Source organism: Protopterus annectens, chromosome 3.part1, assembly GCF_019279795.1.
Source record: "Protopterus annectens isolate FY-2018-M chromosome 3.part1, PAN1.0, whole genome shotgun sequence".
Classification (NCBI taxonomy): Eukaryota; Metazoa; Chordata; order Ceratodontiformes; family Protopteridae; genus Protopterus; species Protopterus annectens.
In genome coordinates, this window is record NC_056732.1 from 1608579796 (window position 1) to 1608603509 (window position 23714).

General features: G+C 42.1%; 1 protein-coding gene across 1 annotated transcript in view; it reads right to left on the reverse strand.

The window, feature by feature from the left end:
* Positions 1-23714, reverse strand: part of LOC122798577 (HEPACAM family member 2-like) — a 705131-nt gene that overhangs the window by 131857 nt on the left and 549560 nt on the right. The window contains exon 8 of the mRNA XM_044067643.1: positions 10737-10810. Coding sequence (XP_043923578.1) covers positions 10737-10810 — 74 coding nt within the window. The remainder of the gene's footprint in view (positions 1-10736; positions 10811-23714) is intronic.

Genomic DNA, 23714 nt, shown 5'->3' on the forward strand with positions numbered 1-23714 from the left:
GATGAGATTATAAGATGGCCAAAACATGCATTTACACACCTAATGGCATTTGGCTTTCTTGGTCTGAATTTGTCCATAAAGACTTAATAAGGAAAAAAGTAAAAAGTCAAGGACATTCAGAAGCCATATAACCAAAACTTTTGATGTCTTTAAGGGGACATTTGCATATATCCAATGGCCTCTATTCTAGAAAGTTTAAGGTATGAAAACTCTAGCTTGTGTAGAATTTTCTTGCAGTTTTTACTAATTTGTTTATAAGTTGCACTGCGTAGAATGATTCCCTCACTACTGTAGACATGTGCTAGTCAAAGGCTGGATTATTGTCTATGTGTGTTCCCAAGTCCCTGACTACTGTCAGCTCTTAGGCGTGTGTTATCAATATGGTACTTACCAGAGATGGCTGACTTCCTGAAGGATACTATTATGCATTTCTTGGCATTTAGTTTTAGTCCAGGGTTCTGACACCAATTGTTTGTGACAGCCCTTCCTGGAGAACATTTGTGTCAGTGGGGGATTCAGTGACAGCTCCTAAATTACAATCATCTGCAAATTTAGTCAGCCAGAGACCACCGGCATTGACTTCAGAGAAGTAAATGCCAAAAAGGAGCTGTCCCAAGACCAATCCCTTTAGGACTCCACTTCTGACTGGCCTCATAGTAGGGCTGGACTCCCCAATTATTATTAAATATTATTAGCAATTTGTCAGGCAGATGCAGAGTTAGTAGCTTTCATGTGCAGTTATGATGAAAAAAATAAACAGGAGGCCACAGTGAATATGATTTAATATCATAGTAATAGGAAAGGAACAGTGGAATCTGTACCACTGTTTTTGCAATTGGTGCAACTATTTTTAGTCTTCTTTTTGTTGTGTGATAGAGCTGAGTATCTATTACTGTTGTGACCCCTTCAGCTTGCAGTGAAATCTTTGTCTAGAGAGGCTAGCTGTTTTCTTTGTGAGAGAAAGTAAATCAGACTGGTTTAATCTAGCTAAGGGCATTCCTGCAAAACTGTTTTTTTTATTGGATAATTGGGCTGTTTTTTGTTACTCTGCCTTTAATAGCCAGTGTTTTAAATCAGATTTACTTGTTTGCTCAAGCTGTTCTAAGCTGCAGAGAGACTGGCCTGCTACCCTGCTGTGATATTTGAAAAAGATAAGTGTTTATTTTCAATTGTCTTCTGCACTTCTGCTTTATACATATCTCTGTAATCTGTACAGTTGTTGTGGTGGCCTTAAGTCCTGGTGGCTTTGAGTTGCCTGGCTCTGGTATAAAGTTGATACTGGACACTCCCCCCAGTCACATTACATCAGCTCATTCTACTGTTTATAGTGAGAATTTAGCAAAAGCCCACCCCTTTAGCTTCTGAACCTTGAATTATTTTATTATTTTCTGTCTCTTCACTTTCTATTATTAAAAAAAAAACTGTACCTCTTTCTACTTCATTTTGCTGTTTGCCATATTTATTACTGCTTGTTGGTAGCCTCACTAAATTGATGACAGTGTTCTACTGAGTCCCTGCTTTGTTGGTGCTGTCTGTTACTGTTGTGATTTGTGAGCTATTGTTTTAAAGCAATTTACTGATTAACTATATTTCATTGCTATCTACTGCAATTCATTGCTGTTTGGCTGCATTTTGCTGCATTTTGTTGCTGTTTGACTGTATTTTTTTTCATACTGCAAGTGCTATTCTTTTGACTATAAATGATTAATCTGTGCTTCACTGTGAGTTTTTTCTTACTGAGTTCTTAACCTTAAAATTGAGTAGCATAGTCCCAGTACAGGTCTGCAGTATCCAAAACTTCAGCTGCACAATTTTAAACCTTTTTGAGGAATTCCAGCTATAAGTTAACTGTTTTTTTCTGAAAAAAAAGTTCTAAGCTTGTTTTCCACCTTTCTTATTACTAGAGTAGTCCAGATACCGATTTGCTGTATCCAGGACTTTGTAAGTTTCTTAGTTCCCCAGACCCTTCTGTGTTAGAGGGAAGCCTTCCAGCTTATCAATGGGAGTGGTAAGCACTAGGTAGCCTATCTACCACAAGAGGAGTGGTTTCTGGCTCTGAAATTGTAGTTTATTGGCTGTTTGGGCAGTTTTTTTTATCCCTTTCAACTTTCTCCTCTCTCTTGCGCTTTAATTAGCTTATTCATCAGCACTTCATCAGGCTTTTTGTAGCAATTATTGTAGCACACATAAGTGCTATCAGCACTAGACGTCCTATAAGGAAATAGCTCCAGTACTTAGTAATGATGACCATCCCTCCTGGCATGTCTAAAGGTCAGTTTCCTGTGCTTTCTCCTATTAACCTGGTGAACTTGGGCATTCTGAGGCAGTGTAGCAACTGCCTCATGTACACAGACAACCTTCTCCTCTTACCTCCCCACATTCAGACTTGTGAGAGATGCACCTATATCTCCAAACTGGAAGCCATGCACTCTCCAGCCAAGACCGGAATAACTGGTCAAGAAGAATAGGTCAACACCTGCACCACAGCACATAGAACACATAGCCCTCCAGAACACCCACCATCACAGCCCTCACATAAAAAAACAAACCACACACCCACCTTTACGGAGGCTCTCAATAGAAATCTACCCAAACAGCAGAGACCTACAAGGCAGCAACGCACTTGACCACCACAACACAGCACAAACCACAAGACACATAGCTCACCTCCACAGTGTGCCCCTCAACCTAAGCCCCTAAGGCAAAACAGCTTGCCCAATACAATAATCATAGGTGACCCAATAGTGAGGCACACTGATGTCCCACTCACTAGGTTGAGTAAGGAGAAGGTAACAGTCAGCTGTCTATCAGGTGCCAAAATCTGACACATGACACGCACACTCAGGTCACTCTACAAGTACAAGTATGACATTTCATTGTCAGTGTGGGTGTGAATGACCTGAGATGCAGCTCCCTGGACTACATGAAAAGAGACATGGTGGAACTCTCGGATTATGTGGCCCAGGCAGGTATGACCCTAGCCCTGAGCAGCATCCTACCATTGCCCAGAATGATACTGCAGTACAAACAGAAAATGTTTGACTTCAACAATTGGCTAAGTTTCTGGTGTCATTCTAAGGGGATCCAGTATCTGTCTGCTTGGGATGACATGACTGACAGACCTCGATGCTTTGGCAGAGATGGCCTGCATCTGTCACCCCTGGATTTCTGAGTACAGGCTAAGGCTCTTGCCACCCCTATAATGCCTTTTTTAGGTGGTGTTCCAAAGACCAAATCACCACCATAACAGCTATAAATAAATGCAATCTGGGTGTCATGATGCTGAATGCTAGAAGTATAAATCTCAAGATGCACTTACTTGAAGGACTCCTCAAAATGGAGAACATCGACATTTGTGCTGTAACGGAGACCTGGTTTAAAGAAGCAGAAATCATCCCAGCACCACTAGGCTATAACTCATTCCACACCTTTTGGCTCCAGAACATGGACCGAAGCTCCAAAGGCGGTGGTGTCTCCATTTTCATAAAGGATATGCACACCTCCAGACTAGTAGCCCAGAATAACGCACCTGAGATACTCCAGGTACAACTATCATTAGGTAAGATGGTGATTCAGGTCATAGCCTGCTATAGGTCCCCAACCATGTCAAAAGACTTTCGCTCCACATTCTTAAGCACCCTGGAAACTATTAAGATCCAACCCAACATCTCATATTAGGTGACTTCAACTACCCCTCCATTAGCTGGGAAAACTACTCATGCACTAATGCACTGGCCCAACGCTTCCTGGAATTCATCAATTCCAGTGCCCTGGACCAGCTCATTCTGACCTCCACTAGAAGAGCAACATCCTTGACCTGGGTATTACTAACACAGGCAACCTTTGCTCTACACCAATAGTCAATTCCTCCCTGGTTAGATATGACCACAAACTAATCACCATGGAAATCTACATCTCACCCACCCTTCCCCCGCAAAGGTATCCACCATGAAAAACTTCTCCAAAGCTGACTTTGGACTCCTAAAAACAAAGGTGGCTAACTTCACAGCACCCATGCCAATGGAAAATAGATGCATGACTGCTGAATCATACACCAGTGCACTGTACGAACACATACATAAATGCATGGAACTAGCCATACCCAACAGAACCAAGATGCACTCCTCCAAAAAAAGGAAGCCAGTCTGGTGGTCCCCTGCCATTAATAAACTCTACAACAAAAGGAAGAAACTGTTGCAGAAAAAGGTGAAGTCCCAAGATTGGAAAAATTCCCTTATTAGCCTGAACAAAAAGTTGAGATCCCTCATCAAAACCTCCAAAGCCAGCTATGAAAGCAGAATTGCTGGAGACACTAAAAACAACCACAAAGCCTTCTATAGTTATATAAAGAATCTCCATGGTAATACCCAGATCTGCTCTGAGTTACTGCACAATAGTACCTCCTATACTGAGCCAACAGATATTGCCAACATACTGGCCGATAGAATCAGTGCCAGCTTTACCCCTCCCCTCAAAGGACCAATCTCAATACCGGAAGAATGGCAGGTACCCAACATTACTGCAGCACAGGTTAAAGCTGCATTGTCTAAGGTCAAGAATACAGCTTCCATGGGACCCAACAATATCCCAGGGTATGTTATACAGGAATTACAAAGTAAACTGGCACCACATCTGTGTGCTCTGTTCATTCACAGCCTCACCTCAGGCTTTGTCCCTACCAAATGGCACACTGCTGCAGTCATCCCTCTCCATAAATAAGCAGCGACTACAGATCTGGAAATTATCTGTTCATTCAGAGCCTCACCTCAGGCTTTGTCCCTACCAAATGGCGTACTGCTGCAGTCATCCCTCTCCATAAAGGAGGAGCGACAACAGACCCTGGAAATTATTGCCCCATTAGCCTGATGAGTCTGATATATAAGGCTATGGAGTGCATCGTCATGAACCTAATTAACAGGGATATAGGGAATCTCCAAACTCTAGATCCGAAGCAATTTGGTTTTGTGAAAGGTGGATTATGCCTGCTCAACCTGGTTGACTTCTTTGAGTCAGTCACCAGAGCAGTGGATGAAGGTAAGGCAGTTCATACAGCTTACCTCGATCTGGCCAAGGCCTTTGATACCATTCCTCACTCAGGAATTATTGATAAACTCAGCAAACTAGGCATCAACCCCTATATTGTTAGGTGGGTTGCAAATTGGCTCACAGATAGAACCCACAGTGTGAAAGTAGCAGACTCCAAGTCAGACTGCCGACCAGTCATGAGTGGAGTTCCACAGGGATCAGTCCTGGGTCCTCTCCTGTTTGACATCTACTTCTCAGAAGTCCAGGCCAACACAGAGGGACTCTGGCTGACAAAATTCACAGATGACTGCAAGCTGGGAGCCATTACTCACTCCCCAAGTGATGCAGACATCCTACAGAAAGGCCTCACTGAGATTAATGACTGGTGTCAAAGCCATGGCCTTAAGCTTAATGCCAAAAAATGCATCATCATCCCCTTTGGGAAAAACTCAGTTCCCACTAATTACGACATCAATGGGAGCCCACTGAACACTGAATGTGTTATAAGACATCTGGGGACACAGGTTGACAGCAACCTCTCCTTCAACCACCACATTGCCACTGTGGTCAGAAAGTCCTTCTATGTGGCACATCTCATTACTAAGGGTTTTGCATCCAGGAAGAAAGAGGTCATCATTTCTCTCTACTCTTCCCTCATTAGACCAATCATAGAGTATAATGCCCCATTTGGCATGTACCTCACTAGACACTTGCAACAGCTAGAGAGGCCACAAAAGTACCGTATGAAGAGGATCCTAGGCCTTAAACACATGTCCTACATGGACAGACTCAAAAATCTCCAGCTATTCTCTGTCTCATAACGTCTACTTAGAGGCGATCTCTGCATGACTTACAAAGCCATGTCTGACCCAGCTCTGTTAGAAACTCTACAACTAAAGAAATCCCAATCCCTTGGCACCACATGCTCCAGAGACCTCAACCTTATTACCACAATCAACAGAACATGGTGGAGGGACAGGTTCATAACCCAGAGACTACCCATGCTCTGGAATAGACTTCCCATAGATGTCAAGCAAGCACCTCACCAGCCCTCTTCAAGTGAAATCTTGACGAGTGAATGGAAAATAGAACGTTCACCCCAGGGATCACTCCAGTGGCTCTACTTGATAGAGGCACTGGGAACTAACGTCGGGTGGCACAATGCCAGGGCACTTCTATGGGCTAGGCTTTTAAAGGCCCCAGGGCCATTAGCCTAGTACACACCTATGAACTTATGAATAAAACAAAAGTACTGCTTGAGACAATACAAATTAAAGAATAGAAAATGGTCAGTGAACAGAAATACACCCATAGAAGAAAATGGTTTAGAATTATGAAACAAGCTGAGCCCAGGGTGCATATGACTGTACTGGGAGGTTGTAAGAAGATTTCAAGAAAGACAGGAAAGCAAGAGTCAAAAAACAGGAATGCCTTTAAGCCTTGTCATTACTAACCATCTGGCCCATAATGAGGAAAAGCCCGCAGAGGAGAGGAGAACAATAATAAAAGAGAAAAAAAACAAAGTAAGAAGATGTGCATTTTCTTTTTTGAAATTCTCTCTTTGCTATAAGGTATAAGTTTTCTTGAATTTCATGCCTCTTTCAACTGGCTGCTTCACATTGACTTTCTGAACGTGAACATAAGGAACACTTGCCTTAAATTAGTCATCTGAACATTAATCTTGCAGTGTTCTATTTGGGTACAGTTGTTCCTGAACCATGTATGCTCTACTTGAACACTTTCATGTTTACTGTTTCCCTTTTCATAGACAGACAGACAGACAGATGTGCAGGTGCATGCATGCATCCAGTCACACACACAGACACACACACACCTTCCCTTAACATTCCTTGTTATTTTGTAGTTGTTTCTTTGCTTTACTTACAATGTGAAGCACACCAGATACTTGTGAGAGAGAGAGAGAGAGAGAGAGAGAGAGAGAGAGAGAGAGAGAGAGAGAGACAATGACATCTGAATAACATTGTGTGGAAGGATGATAATATTCAGTCCCTTCTGGCAATAACTACAGCAACTAAAATGAAAAACAAATTCCTCCAATCAGGTTATAATGTTCTATCTGTGAAATGCCCATTCCTTCCTGTAGATGAGTACTGGCAAGGTGTATGTGGTCCTAAGACTAACCTGCCTTGAAATATCTCTAACTCCATAAGTCTATGTATCCATGTACAAGTTACAGTACATTTCTATAATACAATATACATTTGCTGTTATTTACCTAGACCATCTGTCAGAATATTCTCTGGTCTTTGTTTTCCATTTTGGATTTCACACATAGTCATTACTTGCCTTAATATACTGGACATGCAGCGTCCTGTTGGCCTTCTCACCTGTTTATGATCTTTATCCTCACTGATCATGCTTGGAAATGGGTATTATATCTCCTCTTACATCTAAGATGCATAGCCCTTACCAAAGACACATAAGTGTTGGCGTTATACTTAAGACACATTATGTATTGTATCTGATATAACAACTCATTTTAAAAGCCACTGAACTGCATGGAGCTGGCAAATATGTTCATCACCTGTGGGTGCAGAGTGAAGTTTGGGGCCTAGATGCAATACTGAAATGGATGGTAAGCACAGGATAGACTAATATTGAAGAAAATTGGCAATGGAAACTGGCCCTTGGGACTTGCCGTATCACTGTTGGAGAAGGAGACAGAGCCTGTGTGAGAGCTTGAATAGCACCTGCTAAGTTTAGTTTAGATGTAATTGATCTTACTAATACAGACAGAATTGGTTCTGGAATCAGACTTCTCAAGTGAAGATGGTGTCCCACATTGGAGGCATCCCTTGGATGAGATCTTAGGTGGGTGAGGGGATGTTCACAAACACCAAGCAGTTTGTACTGCAGCTGAAGGTTATACCCATATCAGAAAGGATTGCTTTAATGACAGTACTAGCTGCAGAAGGGAAAATGTTCAGATGCCTCTGCATATACATCTTATAGCTGTTTGGAGTATTCTGCATTTTTTACAGATTGTGGGTATGATGCTTCATGGAGTATCATGTACTGGTACCATGTACTGACTCAGTGGTTCCACTAGAACATTCAGGACTCATGGCATGGACAATGATGGATATAACTGGAGGAGAATGATTGGAAGGAGGGGGTTCCTGGTCTGTACCTGAGTGGTGAGGTGTTTTTTTTTTTGGACATCTTTGCTAGACATACATTGTTCATAGCAAACATCATGTCTGAAAACAAGCATGCTCATAAGTGATGTTCATAAGTGTACTTGGGTAAAAGTTCAATGGCTGTAATCATATTCATCATCAAACATGGGTCATATGTTACAGACACTTAGGTAAAAGAGGTGCTGAATAGTCAAGGGAATACCATCGATACCACTGCTTTTCTATGGTATGAGTTCAAATCCAACCTCCAGAATTGGTTCACCTGTATAATTGGGAAGGACAGTGATCTGGAGTCAAAATAGGTCCTACTGAAGACCTCAGTAGTTTGCATAGTAGCAAACAGATGCAAACTAAAAATCCAGTGATCAGGAAGCAATCACATTTAAAAAAGGCCTTCAATGTAATGCTAATGTGAGGCAGATCTCCAGATGTGACTGAGGTACCAAATCCCAGGAAGGCAGCAGCTGTGGCCATCACTAAAGCAAACGCCCGTGTGTAGTAGTAATTTGGAGATCCCATGGAGAATAGTCACCAGATGGTTTGCCATCTGAAAGCCAGTCAGGGTAGACATAGCATTTCCCATTTTGTTTTCAGTGTAGACAGTATAATTGTGTAGGCTGTGCTGAGCAAAGAGACAGGAATATTGACCTCAAAGGGGACACCTTCAGGCTGTGAAAGCCTCACTTTGAAGAGCTTCTATATCCAGTACACATGCTCTTGTCTAAGGAGGTAGTGCAGCAGCAGCAAATGATAGGACTGGATCCATTACTGTCCAGGGGGTCAATCTAGTGATTAAGCAGCTTTGCTGTAGCAAGGATTCAGAAGGGGATGAGATATGGCTAGAAATGGTGAAGGCACTGGACACATTTGAGATGTCACGGTTAATTTGCCTTTTTCAGTTTGCAAGGAAGGTGGGAACAGTACTTATTGACTAGAAAACTGAGTGGGTAGTTCACATTTTCAAAATAAGAATAGGAGGATATATCCCATTTACTGGAGACCATGCTTCCCAGCCTGTCTGAGAAAAATCTACATTAGATTGCAACAGAGAGGCTCTCCTCTAATTCAGGAAGAGTGACATGGACTTCTTTCTTGCTGAGGAAGAGTAGTTTAAGTCTTTGTCTTATATAGATATTGGAGGAGTTTATGGCAGTTTGCCAGTACTGTCTACAATGGTGTTATGGACCTAAAGATGGCATATGGTGGCATATCCTGGAATGTCTTGTGTGAGTTGTTACAAGAATAGGGGGATCCCAGGGCGGCGGTGTGCTATTTGGTCCTTACATTTGATGAGCTAAAGTTGTGTCAGCAATATTGCAATTAAGTCAAATGCATTCAAGGTGGGGAAAAAACTCCACCTAGAGTGTGTTTTGTATCACACTGGTTCATAATTTTTATGATCTCTGGCATACACTGAAATGCTTCATTGCGTGATACGAAACAACTAGAATGAAAATCATATCCTCTAAATCAGAGCTAATGGTTCTTTGGTGGAAAATAAAGGATTGCATTCTTACATGAGAATAGAGAGAAGCTGCCACAAATGAAGGCATTTAAATATCAATCTGGGGCTTGTACATAAGTGAAGGTAGAGGGGACTTGACCACTGAATGTTTGCAACACTGTGGTACTTCAGTCATTGTATTAGAATGAGACAATGAAGTGAGCACTGGCCCACAGGCCAAAGCTCTTTATTTACTTGTTAGTCTTAATTCCCAGTGTCAGGTCATGAGTGCAAAGTAGAGACCATAAAGGTGAGATCATGGAAACAAGCGGCAGAAATTAAATTCCGTTACATCTAGCTGAGTTTAGTGTAGGTGATAGATTGTAGTACTCAACAATCTGGAAGGTTCTCAGAGCACACATACTGTTCCTTTGGGTTATGAGAAGTTAGTACAGGTGGTTTGAGCACCTGATGAGGTCCCTTACTGTTTCTCCCATAGGAACTGTGTCTGGCAGTTCAGGACTTTCCATTAAAGTGAGGTCCCATGGCAGGCCCAGGAGCTGTTGGAAAGATTATCTCTGTCATTTTCCCTGAGTATCTCAAAAGCAAGCTAGAGCTTATTATGGGGATAAAATAGTCTGGTGTACCTTGCACAGCTTGTTACCAGCATGACTGTTACTAAAATAGATGGGTACATGGCTGAACTGTTTGTGCGTTACAGAAATGGACTGCATGCTTTATTTTACAGCTACCTTTTTGAATTACAATGTCTTCAATTTAATCATCATGACTGAGAATGTCCACCTTTTTAATGACTTTTTTTTTTTTAGAAGGCTATATCTTTCTACATTTCCCTTCTGAAGGCTTTGCCCTCACATTCTTTACTGCTATATATATATATATATATATATATATATATATATATATATATATGTATATACTACCTCTGAAGCTGCTACACCTCAGGGTAAGGACAAAACAAATGGTTTTACAATTCTGACTTTTGCCATTTTGCTGATTTGAAATTGCCAACATAACAACCATGATAGAGAGACTTGTGTAAAAGAAGGGTCCCTGTATCTCTTTTATTTTAACTGAAGACTTACCTTTGAAGGCTCAGAGCCACCTGGTAAGGCAACAAACTCATATATTCCAAAATCATCCATTGCATCTTCATGACCTTTAAGGCAAAAAAAAAAATTAAAGCAAAGGTTTAAATTTATTTTTATCTATCTTTTATTGTGGTAATCACTGTATTGCTATAATCATTAAATTCCATAGATACATTATATATATATATATATATATGGGACCCTATAAAATGAGATATATTCACAGCATTATGCGTTTATCTGACTGCAAACCACAAAGGAAATAAGTGTAAAATGCATAGTTGCTGATATGATGTTCATATTTAAATAATACCCATTATGCTAGGTGGATGACTAGAAAAGAGTTACTATGGTAAATAGTTGATGATAGTGATACAGAGGCAGCCAGTTCAAAGTGCAGCTTATGAGAGGTGGGAAAGTATTAAAATAATAATAAAAAAACAGTTTCACTTTAATATTTATATAGTAATTGTTTGTAAAGAAACACTATCAGTAGAGGAATATGAATCATTTCAGTTCTTGTTGTTATACAGCAATAATACTTTTGTTCTTTTTAATTTCAGGATAGCAATCATTTCTTATACCTTGGCAATATATGTGAACAATAAAGAAAAGCTGAGCTGCTTTCGCATCTCTTTGTTTCTTTCTTAATCTCTCTTTCTCTCATATGAACACAAACACATATGAAAAAAAACATGTATACCCACACACACACACACACACACGCGCACGCACACGCACACGCGCACACACGCACGCACACACAATTAGGACTACCCTTATTTTTACCACAGGAGGCTGCAAAAGACATTCCTCTAATGATATTAGAGACGGAAAAGGTATGTCTATGCTGCTGGTGGTCGGAGACTAACTAATGGCTTGAGTGATAGATGGCTAGCTGGGGGTGGGAAGAATGAGCAGCCAATTGTCTGCTTGCCTTCCTTAAGAGAAGGATTTGTGTTGATCCCAGTTTGGGAATAATCCCATGGTGATGACAAGTAGTCAATGCATTAATTTTGTCATAGAAATCAAACACTCTTATCAGCAGTCTCTAGTGATAAGTAATTTAAGTATGGCACTGAACTTTACACTGAAAAACTAACAATTCTATTGTATAATCCTTACCAAAATATTGCACAGCCCAAAACAGCCACCATTTATTGGGCTATAGGAAAAAATAGCTTATTGCCAAGATTCCAGAAAAAAGTATTTTATGAACAAATACTAGACTGTATAACAAAATATGACTTTCTTGTTGAGAAGCAGCATGCTGTGGTGTATTCAATGGACTGAGTTGTCTTGCCTTAGCTAATGTTCTTTGGGGGCGGGGGAGGTGCATGACGTAAGGACTGTGAGACAGGAAGGATGTTCATGTGCGTTTGCTGGTCAATAAAGTTTGGAGTTGGTAGCAACAGCACACAGTTGTCCCGCGTCTTCTTTCTAAAGCAAAAGAACACGACATGGTGTCAGAAGTGCTGTGTGGCTGTGACTGGGATTGCTGAACACTTGCTGAAGACCGTACGAGTGGCCTAATGACGTGGTGAGCGGACATGTCAGACGAAGAGAATGATCGGCAGCCGCGGGCTAGAATTAACATGGCGGCTAGCGCTCCCAATGCTACGTTTAGTATTCAGCCGCCGGAGCCCTTTGATATTTCCAAACCTCATGAATGGACACGATGGATACGTCATTTTGAACGGTTCCGTCAGGCCAGCAATCTATCTTCAAGCCCAGAAGGGAATCAGGTGAACACCCTGATATACTGCATGGGTGATGAGGCAGACGACGTCTTGAGAGGCCTCAAGCTAACCGATGCAGAGCAACAGGAGTATGCCAAAGTGAAAGACGGCTTCGAAAGATTTTTTATTGTCAAGAAGAACATTGTTTATGAACGTGCACGATTTAACATGCGCAAACAAGAACTGAATGAGACTGTTGATGCTTTTGTTACTGCACTGCATGCATTAGCTGAACACTGCAATTATGGGACGCTGCACGATGAGCTCATAAGAGATAGAATTGTTGTGGGCTTGGCTGACACCAGACTGTCCGAGCGGATGCAGATGGAAAAAGAGCTGGACTTGGAGAGAGCTGTAAACATGGCCAGACAGTCGGAGGAGGTTAAGAAGCAGCAGACGGCTTTGAGGTGCGACAGTAGTGCACTGCAGTATAACGTGAATGCTGTGCAGACACCACTTGACACCAAACGCCGGCTGGAGACCTCGAAAGGTTGGGGCAAGTCCTTGACACCGATTTTTCAGCGACAGACGCAAAAGAGTAAAGACGCTCCAATCTCGCAGTGTTACAGGTGTGGGGGCCCATTTCATCAGAAACTCCTATGCCCGGCGACTGCTGCAAGATGTCGCTCGTGTGGGAAGAAGGGCCACTACCAGCGAGTCTGCAGGCAGATTAAGGTGGTGCAGTGTATCGAGGAGGACGAGGAGCTTGGAGAGCGAGAAGAACAGGGCTTCTTCCTTGGTTCTGTCTCCTCCGGGAACCATTCCTGGATTGTGGAGGTTCAAATAGAGGGCACATCTATGACTTTCAAGCTTGACACGAGGGCGGATGTTACTGTTATTTCCAAGTCAGACCTGGTCAACTTGTTCAGTGGGAAGAATGCTCCTGTGCTCCAGCAGCCGGAGAAACCCTTATTGGGTCCTGGAGGGACGCCACTGGAGGTTACAGGATTCTTGGAGCTTCAGCTTGGTTATGGACAAAGACAGACATGCGAGAAGGTGTATGTTGTTAAAGGACTCCGCACGCCGCTTTTAGGTCTTCCTGCTATTTTGGGGCTGGGTCTCCTGAAGCGTGTTGATACTATCACCATGGAGTCTTTGAAGACCTCATACCCTGAACTGTGCTCTGGGTTGGGGGTAGTGCAGCGGAAATACCACATAAAGCTTCAGCCAAATGTGGTGCCATACTCTCTGAAGACCCCCAGGAGGATACCACTACCATTGATGGGGAAAGTGAAGGAGGAGTTAATGAGGATGGAGACGCTGGGTGTCGTTACCAGAGTGGAGGAACCTACTGACTGGTGTGCAGGCATGGTTGTCGTTCCAAAGAAAGACAGTAACAGACTGAGACTGTGTGTAGACTACACTAAGTTAAATGAATATGTATGCAGGGAGAGGTTCGTGCTGCCTTCGGTTGAGCAGAGTCTTGGGATGCTTGCCGGGGTGAAGGTGTTTAGTAAACTGGATGCCAATATGGGATTTTGGCAAATTCCTTTGTCAGAGGAGTCGGCTTACCACATTCATAACCCCCTTTGGGCGGTTTTGCTTCAATCGCCTTCCCTTTGGCATTAACTCTGCACCCGAACACTTTCAACGCATGATGTCAGAGGTCATTGAAGGGCTAGAGGGTGTGATTTGCCACATGGACGACGTGCTGGTCTGGGGTCGTTGCCAGGAGGAGCACGATGCCCGACTTCATGCGGCATTAAAGAGACTGGAAGAGGCAGGCATTACACTGAATGTGGGAAAATGTGACCTGTCGAGGAGCAAAGTGACCTTCTTGGGCCATGTCATCACAGATTCTGGCATAAGCCCAGACCCAAGGAAGACCGCGTCCATCACGGAGATGGAAGCACCTGCTACAGTAGGAGAACTCAGGAGTTTCCTGGGCATGGTGAATCAGGTGGGAAAGTTCATCCCTCATTTGGCTGAGAGGGATAGAGCTCTGAGAGACTTATTATCAAAGAAGAACAGCTGGTACTGGGGTGGGGACCAGGAAAAGGCATTCAATGACTTAAAAGATGCGATCACCTCACCTCCAGTTTTGGCTGTATATGACCCGAATAGGGATACGAAGGTTTCTGCGGATGCATCATCCTTTGGGTTAGGGAGCGTGCTGCAGCAACAATGGGAGGACGGCTGGAGACCTGTGGCATACGCATCAAGGTCACTCTCACCTACAGAGCAACGATATGCCCAGGTTGAGAAAGAGGCTCTAGCGTCTACCTGGGCATGTGAACGCTTCAGAGATTACCTATTAGGTAAATCGTTTTGCCTAGAAACTGATCACAAACCTCTGGTTTCATTGCTTGGAGGTCAAGCACTGGATCTTCTACCGCCTAGAATCCAACGCTTCAGGATGAGACTGATGCAGTTCTCATACACAGTGCAGTACGCTCCAGGGAAATCACTGTGGGTGGCAGATGCTCTGTCACATTCTCCACTTAAAACCAGACTAACACTGGAGGAAACAAAGTTAATGGAGGACACGGATATCTACGTGAACAGCATTGTGGAAAACATGCAGGTGAAGCCATCTTTCCTCCAGACACTACGGGACCAGCTGAAAGCAGACAGTGTGTGTGTGCGGGTTATGGAATTGTGCAGTCAGGGGTGGCCGCTGTATGCGAACCAGGAACCCTTACTGAAGAGCTACTGGCCAGATCGTTCTACACTAACAGTGAAAGATGGGTTGCTGTTAAAAGATTCACGCCTTGTTATCCCATCCGCCATGCGTAACGAGGTGTTGTTAAAATTGCATGAGGGACATCAAGGCATTGTGAAGTGCAAAGCCAGAGCCTGTCAGACTGTCTGGTGGCCTGGGCTCAGCCAACAGATAAATGACATGGTTTTAGGATGCAGGACGTGCATCTCAGAGAGAAGGAATCATCCTGAGCCCCTCATCCCAACTGAATGTCCTGACAGACCATGGCAAAGAGTGGGCACGGATTTATTTGAACTGAAAGGAAATACTTACCTTCTTGCTGTGGACTACTTATCCAGGTTTTTCGAGATCGCATTGTTGAAACACAGCAAATCCAACGAGGTCATCACCCACCTAAAGTCTTTCTTCGCTCGCCATGGCATCCCAGAGGTCCTCGTGTCTGATAATGGACCTCAGTTTTCTGGGCAGTCTTTTGTGGACTTCGCAACTGCTTATGGCTTCGAGCATGTCACAAGCAGCCCCAGGTTCCCGCAGAGTAACGGGGAGGCAGAACGTGCGGTTCAGACTGTGAAGAACCTGCTAAAAAAAAGTGTTGATCCGTACATGGCTCTTCTGGCGTACAGGACAACGCCACTGCAGAATGGATATAGCCCTGCGGAACTTCTCATGGGACGTCGGTTGCGGACTTCTCTTCCGATTCACCCTTCGCAGTTGGACCCTGTGCTGCCTGACTGGAGAAGGCTTGTGGGGAGAGAGGAGGAGAAGAGGGTGTATAATGCGGCAAACTACAACAGACGCCATCGGGCAAGGCCGCTGGGTGATGTGTTGCCCGGTGACCAGGTGTGGGTGACAGATATGAAGACCCCAGGTACTGTAGATCAAAAACATTACTCACCGAGGTCATTTAAGGTAGACGTGCCACAAGGGACTGTGCGGCGAAACCGTGTGCATTTGATTCCCTTACCTGTACCTGAGTGTGAATCAACTCCTGTGTGTCAGGAAAGTGTGTTAAGTAAGACTGTTGAGGCCTTGCCACCTTGCAATGGCCTTCCCCCGGAAGACCGGGTACATAGTGACGTTGTGAGGACCAGATCAGGAAGAATTATTAACAAGCCGGACCGATTGGATCTGTAGAGATCAGTCTGTAAATAGCAATGTCATTTGTGTTATAGTAATGCGAACATGGCTAAGTGAGCATTTTGTGTCGATGTACCAAGTTCGTAGTGAAGTTGAAGAAATTGAATAGTTCTGGGTTTTGTAATAAGAGAAAAGGGGCCTTATAGAAAAGGAGATGTGGTGTATTCAATGGACTGAGTTGTCTTGCCTTAGCTAATGTTCTTTGGGGGCAGGGGAGGTGCATGACGTAAGGACTGTGAGACAGGAAGGATGTTCATGTGCGTTTGCTGGTCAATAAAGTTTGGAGTTGGTAGCAACAGCACACAGTTGTCCTGCGTCTTCTTTCTAAAGCAAAAGAACACGACACATGCTTTCATTTCTATATAAAGTACCCTTACAGCTTTGAATTTACTCATTAAAGAAATGTACAGTAATATGGAAAAATGTTTACTAATTGGAACAATTTTGTGTATCTGAAAAGAGCATTTGAGAGAGTCAGGCATTATTTCCAATTGTCAAAAGCACACTTCTGAGGATTTTCAACACAGGTACACTTTTTAGATTGATTATCTCACAGACAGATCCTGGATAGTTTCAGCAGCAGGGCTGCAGACACATGAAGCCACTTTGAGGTTAATCGTACAAAGGGGATACGTACTAGGGCCACTATTGTTCACTCTCTACATTAATGATCTACCTTGGACACTCCCTGAACCCAGTTGTCTAATTTATGCTGATGATATTGTAATTACAGGGAGTGGTAAGTCATCACAAAACATGAATGAGGCAGTCCAAAAAGACCTAGCACCTCCCTAGAATTTTTTATCTCAGTTTGGAAGTGATCCCTAGTGGTGACTGAGAATCAGTTCCCAAGTTTTGGTCAATGGTAAGTACATTAATTTTGTCACAGAGTTCGGCTTTTCTTATCAGCATTTTCCAAAGATAAATAAATTAAGAATGTCACTGAACTTTATAGGGAACAACTGGCAATTCAAGCACACCGTTGTACAACTCTTACCAAAATCTCACAGCTCAAAACAGACATAGATTATTGGTCATCAGCAAAAAATTACTCTATTGTCAAGACTCTAGAAAAAAAATTATGAACAGATAAATGATATTCTTGTTAATATTTAACATGGCTTAAGGTCTAAATATAGTAACTTTACAGCTTTGTGCTTGCCAACAAAATGTACACTAATATGGGAAAAAAGTTTACTAACTGGATCCATTTATGTGAATCTCAAGCAAGTGTTCGAGACAGTCAGTCATGATTTAACTTTTGCCAGAATTGCACTACTGTGTATTTCCAGTAGAGCCGTGCCCTTGGTTTGCTGATTATTTCACAGACAGACTCTGGATCCTCTCTAAGCAGCAGGGATACAAATTTTTAATTTATTAATAAGCTAGGGTTGTAACTGTCATTGATTATTTTAAATAATTTTATTTAACAGCAATGTTTACTGATCTTTGATAGGCAGCTATCTGGTGCGTTTTTAAATGTAATGGATTGGAGACCAAAGAATAAAGTTCATGATTTTGTTCTTTGTTTTTGCAACATGTAACATAAAGCAACATTGAGGTTAGACATACCTCAGGAATCATTAGTTTGGCCACTATTGTTTTTTCTCTAGATCGGTGATCTTTCTTGGGAGCTTACTGAACACAAGTCTAATGTACATTGATGATATTGTAATTACAAGGGCTGGTAAGTCCGCACAGTGCATAAATTAGGCATTCTGAAAAATACCTAGTACTCCTCTGGAACTGTCTACAAAATAATAATTTATCAATAAACATTCAAAAATCAACATTAATAATATATGAGATAAGTAAAGTTTATTAAATCTCTGCCAGTACTTCTAATGGACCTAGAAGTAAGCATGCTTTCAGTTATCTCTCATCAGAGATGCTTAGGAATCACTCTGTATTAAAACCTTACTTTTACAACCCATATCGAAAATATTTCACTTAATGTGACAAAGAAGCATGGCACAGCACAGCAAAGGTAATAATGTGCTACTGCCACAACTGGAATATGATCTGCAGATCTTTTCCTTGCTATCATCACATAATTCAACACTCCTGCAAAAACAGAGTAAAAAATTCTGAGATTTATTCATTGACACCCAATCCATTATGGTAAAAAAATGAATGTAGCATCCTATCAAAGATCAATGAACATTGCCATTAAACAAACTTACATTTAAAATAATCAATGACAGTTGCTACTCTATCTTAAGAATAAATTGCAGATTTGAACCAGTCCATATTCTTTGAGTAATCTAGTTACTATAGCACCCCGCAGTCCATTGTTTATATTGGCAATCATTGAAAAAATATTCTATGAAATTGGTAACCATTTAAAACATCTGGACTTATGATACCAAGCCCCAGACTATAGAGAGTGAATGATCAAAAAAGTGGGCTTATATACAAAAAGTCTGACATTTTAATGTATCAGAATATTTTCTTTTTGCTCAAGATGTGGTAACCTCAGAGTTGGTAACCTCAGAGTTGGTAAATTCATGTCTGGGTGTGTGTGGGATGCTTTTAGGTTGGGTATTACTGATCGTAGTGATAATTTGCTCTTAAAATGAACTGCATAACTACAGAAAACTGAATCTCTTGTGCCTAAAATACTATAACCATTTAACTTATTCAAGAACTCTACTTTAAATATAAAATAAATAATATAAATTAAAAAATGGGGTTTCTACATGTGCTCACATGCTAGTAGATTTGGACAAACACTTGCTTGTTGCTACTTTCTCTGGCAGCCACGCATACCTTGTTCAAACTTGGCTATTGTGTTTGGGCAAGGTGTGGTAGCTCTACTCACTCACCTCACCCAAACATGTAGTTGAGCTTGAGAGAAAGCAGCAGCCTGTGTAAGCTACAAGATGCCCAAGTATCTGGGTTTGAATCAGTGGTCAGTTAGCACATGGGACTCAAGCACTTTTAGAATTAAAAGCAAAGCATTGCTACTGTATCTGTACTTAGTGCAATTTGCTGAGTTTTTGGAGAAGTCTAAGCTCTGAGATTCTATACTGGGGTCAGTGCAACAATACCGTGAAAGGAGAACAACTGTCAATTCTAAGTAAGTGTTTCACTAAACCAAAATAAGTGATTAAAAAGTAAATTTAGTTATTTTCAGGATGAGCAAATTTCATTTCATGCAATACTCAGTGTATTATTGTTTTGTTTCACTCTTGCTCAATTCTAAAAATAACTTTAACATAGTAAGGTAGATTTAAAAAAAATATCAAATGTATGAGTCATATGTTAAACAGCTTATATGTTCAGCTGGTTATATTACGCACGTGGTGAATGTTATTCATCATAATCATCATCATCATCATCCCCCTTTTTCTCATTTTCTGTATGTGGATGGGGTGTCGTGCCACTGTTGCCAGTCTCTCTCGATTCGGTGCCACTCTTCTACCTTCTTCAACAGTCATGCCTGACGGTCGCTTATCTTCTCTTACACAATCCATCCACCTCTTTGCTGGATGCCTTGTTTCCTCTTGTTTTCTTCCTGTCTTCTCCAAATCTTCTTCACCAGATAGTCTTCTGCTTTTCTGCACATGTGCCCAAGCCACTGTAATCTGTTCTCTATGACTTTGTCTGCAATTGGAGCTACTTTGGCTTTTGCTCTGATGTCCTCATTTCTGTACCTATCCCACAGTGTGCATCCCACCACTCATCTCAGGCACTTCATTTATCTCCATCACTTCTGACTTCCCCAACTGCTCTGCTTTTCCTGCCCAGATTTCTGTACAACACAGTAGCACTGGTCACAACACTGTGTTGTACATCTTAATTTTCACCTTCCTTGGCATTTTTCTGTCATACACTACTCCTGGCCCTCTGTGCCAGTTGGTGTCAGCCCCTCTGATTCTAAATTTGACCTCCTCATTCAGACTTCTCTTCTCCTCAAACACCCCACCCAAATACTTGAAGCTGTTAACCTTTTCCACTGTTTTCCCTTCTATCTCATTTCTCAACTTCTTATGATTTCTCCCATTTGCTGCCATTACTAATATTTTATCTGAGCTCAGTTTTATCCCATATGTCTTCAGTTTTGCATTCCATTCCCTATCCTTTTATGAAATTCTTGTTCAGAGTCTGCCTGTAATGCCACAATGCCTGTATGCAGCAGCTCTGTTGATCTGTCCCCTCTGACCTGTTTGCTAATGTAATCCATCACCATTATGAACAGCAGTGGGCTCAGAGCAGATCTCTGTTGAATACCCACTTCTACTGGGAATCCCTCAGTTTGACCAATGGTAATTGAGTCATTGTGTCCTTGTACACAGCCTGCACTAATTCTAGCCGTGTTTCTGGGACTATGAACTGCCACAGGGCTGCCCAAATTTGCTTTCTTAGCATTTTGTCATATGCTCTCTCCAGGTCTAGGAATGCCCAGTTGGATTCTTTCCTCATCTCTAGCTTTTTCTCAAATATCTCTCTCACTGCTAGCATCACAATCCAAACTGTTAATCTGAAATGTTACTTTCTACTTCTGTGCATATTCATTTGTAATACACCATCTCCAGAACTTTCATGTAGTGTGACAGGAGTCTGATACCTCTATACTGCCCACAGATGTGAATGCCCCCTTTGTTCTTGAACACTGGCACTAGTATACTTATTCTTCAATCATCTTTGATACACCTCTCTCTCCATACTGCTATTAGTAACTTCAGGAGCCATTTCTCCCCTATCTCACCAGACATCTTTATCATATCTGCTGTGAACTCATCCGAGCCTGCTGCTTTCCCTGACTTCATTTTCCTTAGTGCTGTTCTTACTTTTTTTTGGTTGGGCTCTTCTTTCATCATAGGCTATGCCTGGGGCAGTACAACTTATGTGAAGTTTTCTTCATTCAGAAACTGCTAGAAGCAGTTCTTCCAACTGCCCTTGATGTCCTGTGAGCTGGTAAGCAGGCTGTTGTTGGCATCCCTTACAAAAGGTGTCTGTTTTCTTTATCCTTCTGTCTTTGCTTTGCAGCTTGATAGAGTTTCTTTGTGTCATCTACAGAGCCACTGCCAAGATTCTGATCGAGTGCCTCTGATGCCTTGTTCTTTGCTATTCTAACTCCTTTCTTCACCTCTTTGTTAGCCAACCAGTATTTCTTCTTAGACTGGACCATCTTTTCTATGTTCCACTTTTTCCTACACTGCTTTTCTCTTTTGATGACTTCCTGGACTTCTGCATTCCACCACCAGCTTTCCTTATGTGCCTTATTTCATACCTGGCTTGGCCACATATTTGTTCTGTAGTCCTCACACTTGCTGCTTTGAGGCACTGCCATTCTTCTTTATCTCCACTTATTTCTCTTCTTCCTGAGGTGCTAAAGGAACTCTTGAGCTTTCTATCCAGTCAACATCCAGGTTTTCACCCTACTCTCTGTTGACCTTAGAGCCTTCCCCAACCACTGCTTGTAGCTGATTGTGGCAACCAGTGGTTTATGCATTGGGCTGCCTGTTTCAGTGGGGATGACTTTGCAATCAGTGAGTCTAATCCAGTGCTCTTTCCTTACTATGAGGAAGTCTACATGAGTTTATTGTTAGCCACTGTTGTATGTGATCCTGTGACCGTCTCTCTTGCTGAACCATGTGTTGGTCACCATCAAGCCATTTACCAGGCAGAAGTCTAGAATGGTCTTTCTTTATTTTATTTCAGTTGCTCTATCCATGTGGACCCAGGCTGTCCTCATATCTTGCTCTGTCTGTCCCGATATGTACATTTAGGCCACCCATTATTAACACCAATTCATGATGCCCTGCTTTATCTAGTAGTTCCTACAATCACTGTCTGAATGCACTCTTGTCTTCACTATCATAAGCCCTCTGCAGCGCATAGACTGAGATTATGCATACTGCTCTATCAGTCCACTGCAGTCTCATTGCCATGAGTTTGTCAGTAATTCTGATGTCACCCTTCATTGTCTTCTGAAACTTCTCCCTCACAACAATTCCCACAAAGTAATTTCTAGTCTGTCTTTCTCCTGAGTAGTGGAACTTAAATAGTGTGGTTTTGCTGCACTGCCCTTCCATCTTGTCTTCTGGATGCATAGGAAGTCCAGCTTCCTCCTTACCAACATGTCATCCACTTCCAAGCCCCATCCTGTCAGTGAACCTACACTGAGTGTAGCAACTCTTAGTTCATGTTTGGCAGGTTGTTGGGTTTTACTTCCAGCTTTCACTCAACAGAGCTATCCCAGGTAACCCAAGCTGGGCTACTGTACATTGGCTGGCCAGTAGCTTATTGACCCAGAACTGCTGGGCTTTATGGTATGCATGCACTGGCCATTAGGGACATATACACCCCTCATACCATTAGCATGGATCCCTGGTGTAGGTCGAGGTAGGTGGGGTCCTCAATTCACTTATCACTGGCAAATACCCATGCCCACTAGGTGACATTAGTCAACACAACCAAATTACCTACAGCCACTTTTTGCACAGTTTAGTGAGTATCCCTGACATGGTTGGCAGTCTGTGATTCATGTTCTCCTGTGTAGAGGATACTGCACACCACAGCTGATGCCCAAAGCAGTTGGGCTGTACAACTCTTCTCCATATAGGCATCATCTAGAGTCTGTGCTGCTGCCCACAACTCCATTCTTGGGTAAGTTTGAGGTGGAAACACTCAGCATGTTTTTTGGGAGGTGGGAGAAACCCCACAGAGACACAGGGAGAACATGAAAACTCCACGCAGGCATTGATCATAGGTCATAATTAAATCTGTACCTTGTGCAACAGAGAATGTTATTAGTGTGCTGAAATCTAAAATGTTCCATTATATTTACTGTTATTTTCCCTACCGATAACTACCCCATTTGGTGAAATTAACTCTGCACTGCTTACATGAACTCAAATTACTTGGTCAATTAATATGTTTCACACTTTCTCATATACCTGGACAATGGTGTTCCCAGTGGTTTCCATTTATTAGCACTCTGCAGACATTACTCAATGCTTCTATTTAATTTCTGTCTATTTTCTATATATATATATATTAAATATATATATATATATTTACACGTGCTGCTGACGCACATCTAGCGTCTTTTTTACTTAATTATATAGAGGCTAGGACCGACGATATTTGCACTATTATAAAGGTTCTGAATGTGTATATTGGCACATATTTGGCCTAATTTTGCTGATATCTAATAAGCGACATGGTTTTTAGTGCTGCAGCCGAAATCAAAGTGTCTACAGTGCACGTGTCTGCTAATATGAAGCTGGCGTCCTCTTTCTAACTCAATTTACGACCAATATTGAACTGTATATTCTCAAGATGTACTAGAAATTGTTGACTAAAACTCTGTATTCTACTTTGTGCTCTACTTTGGGTAAACTCAGCCAGTGAGAAAAGCCTAAACTTTGCATGAGTGCGTGTATCCAACTGACTCACTAAATGGTACTGATCTGTTTGTGTCCG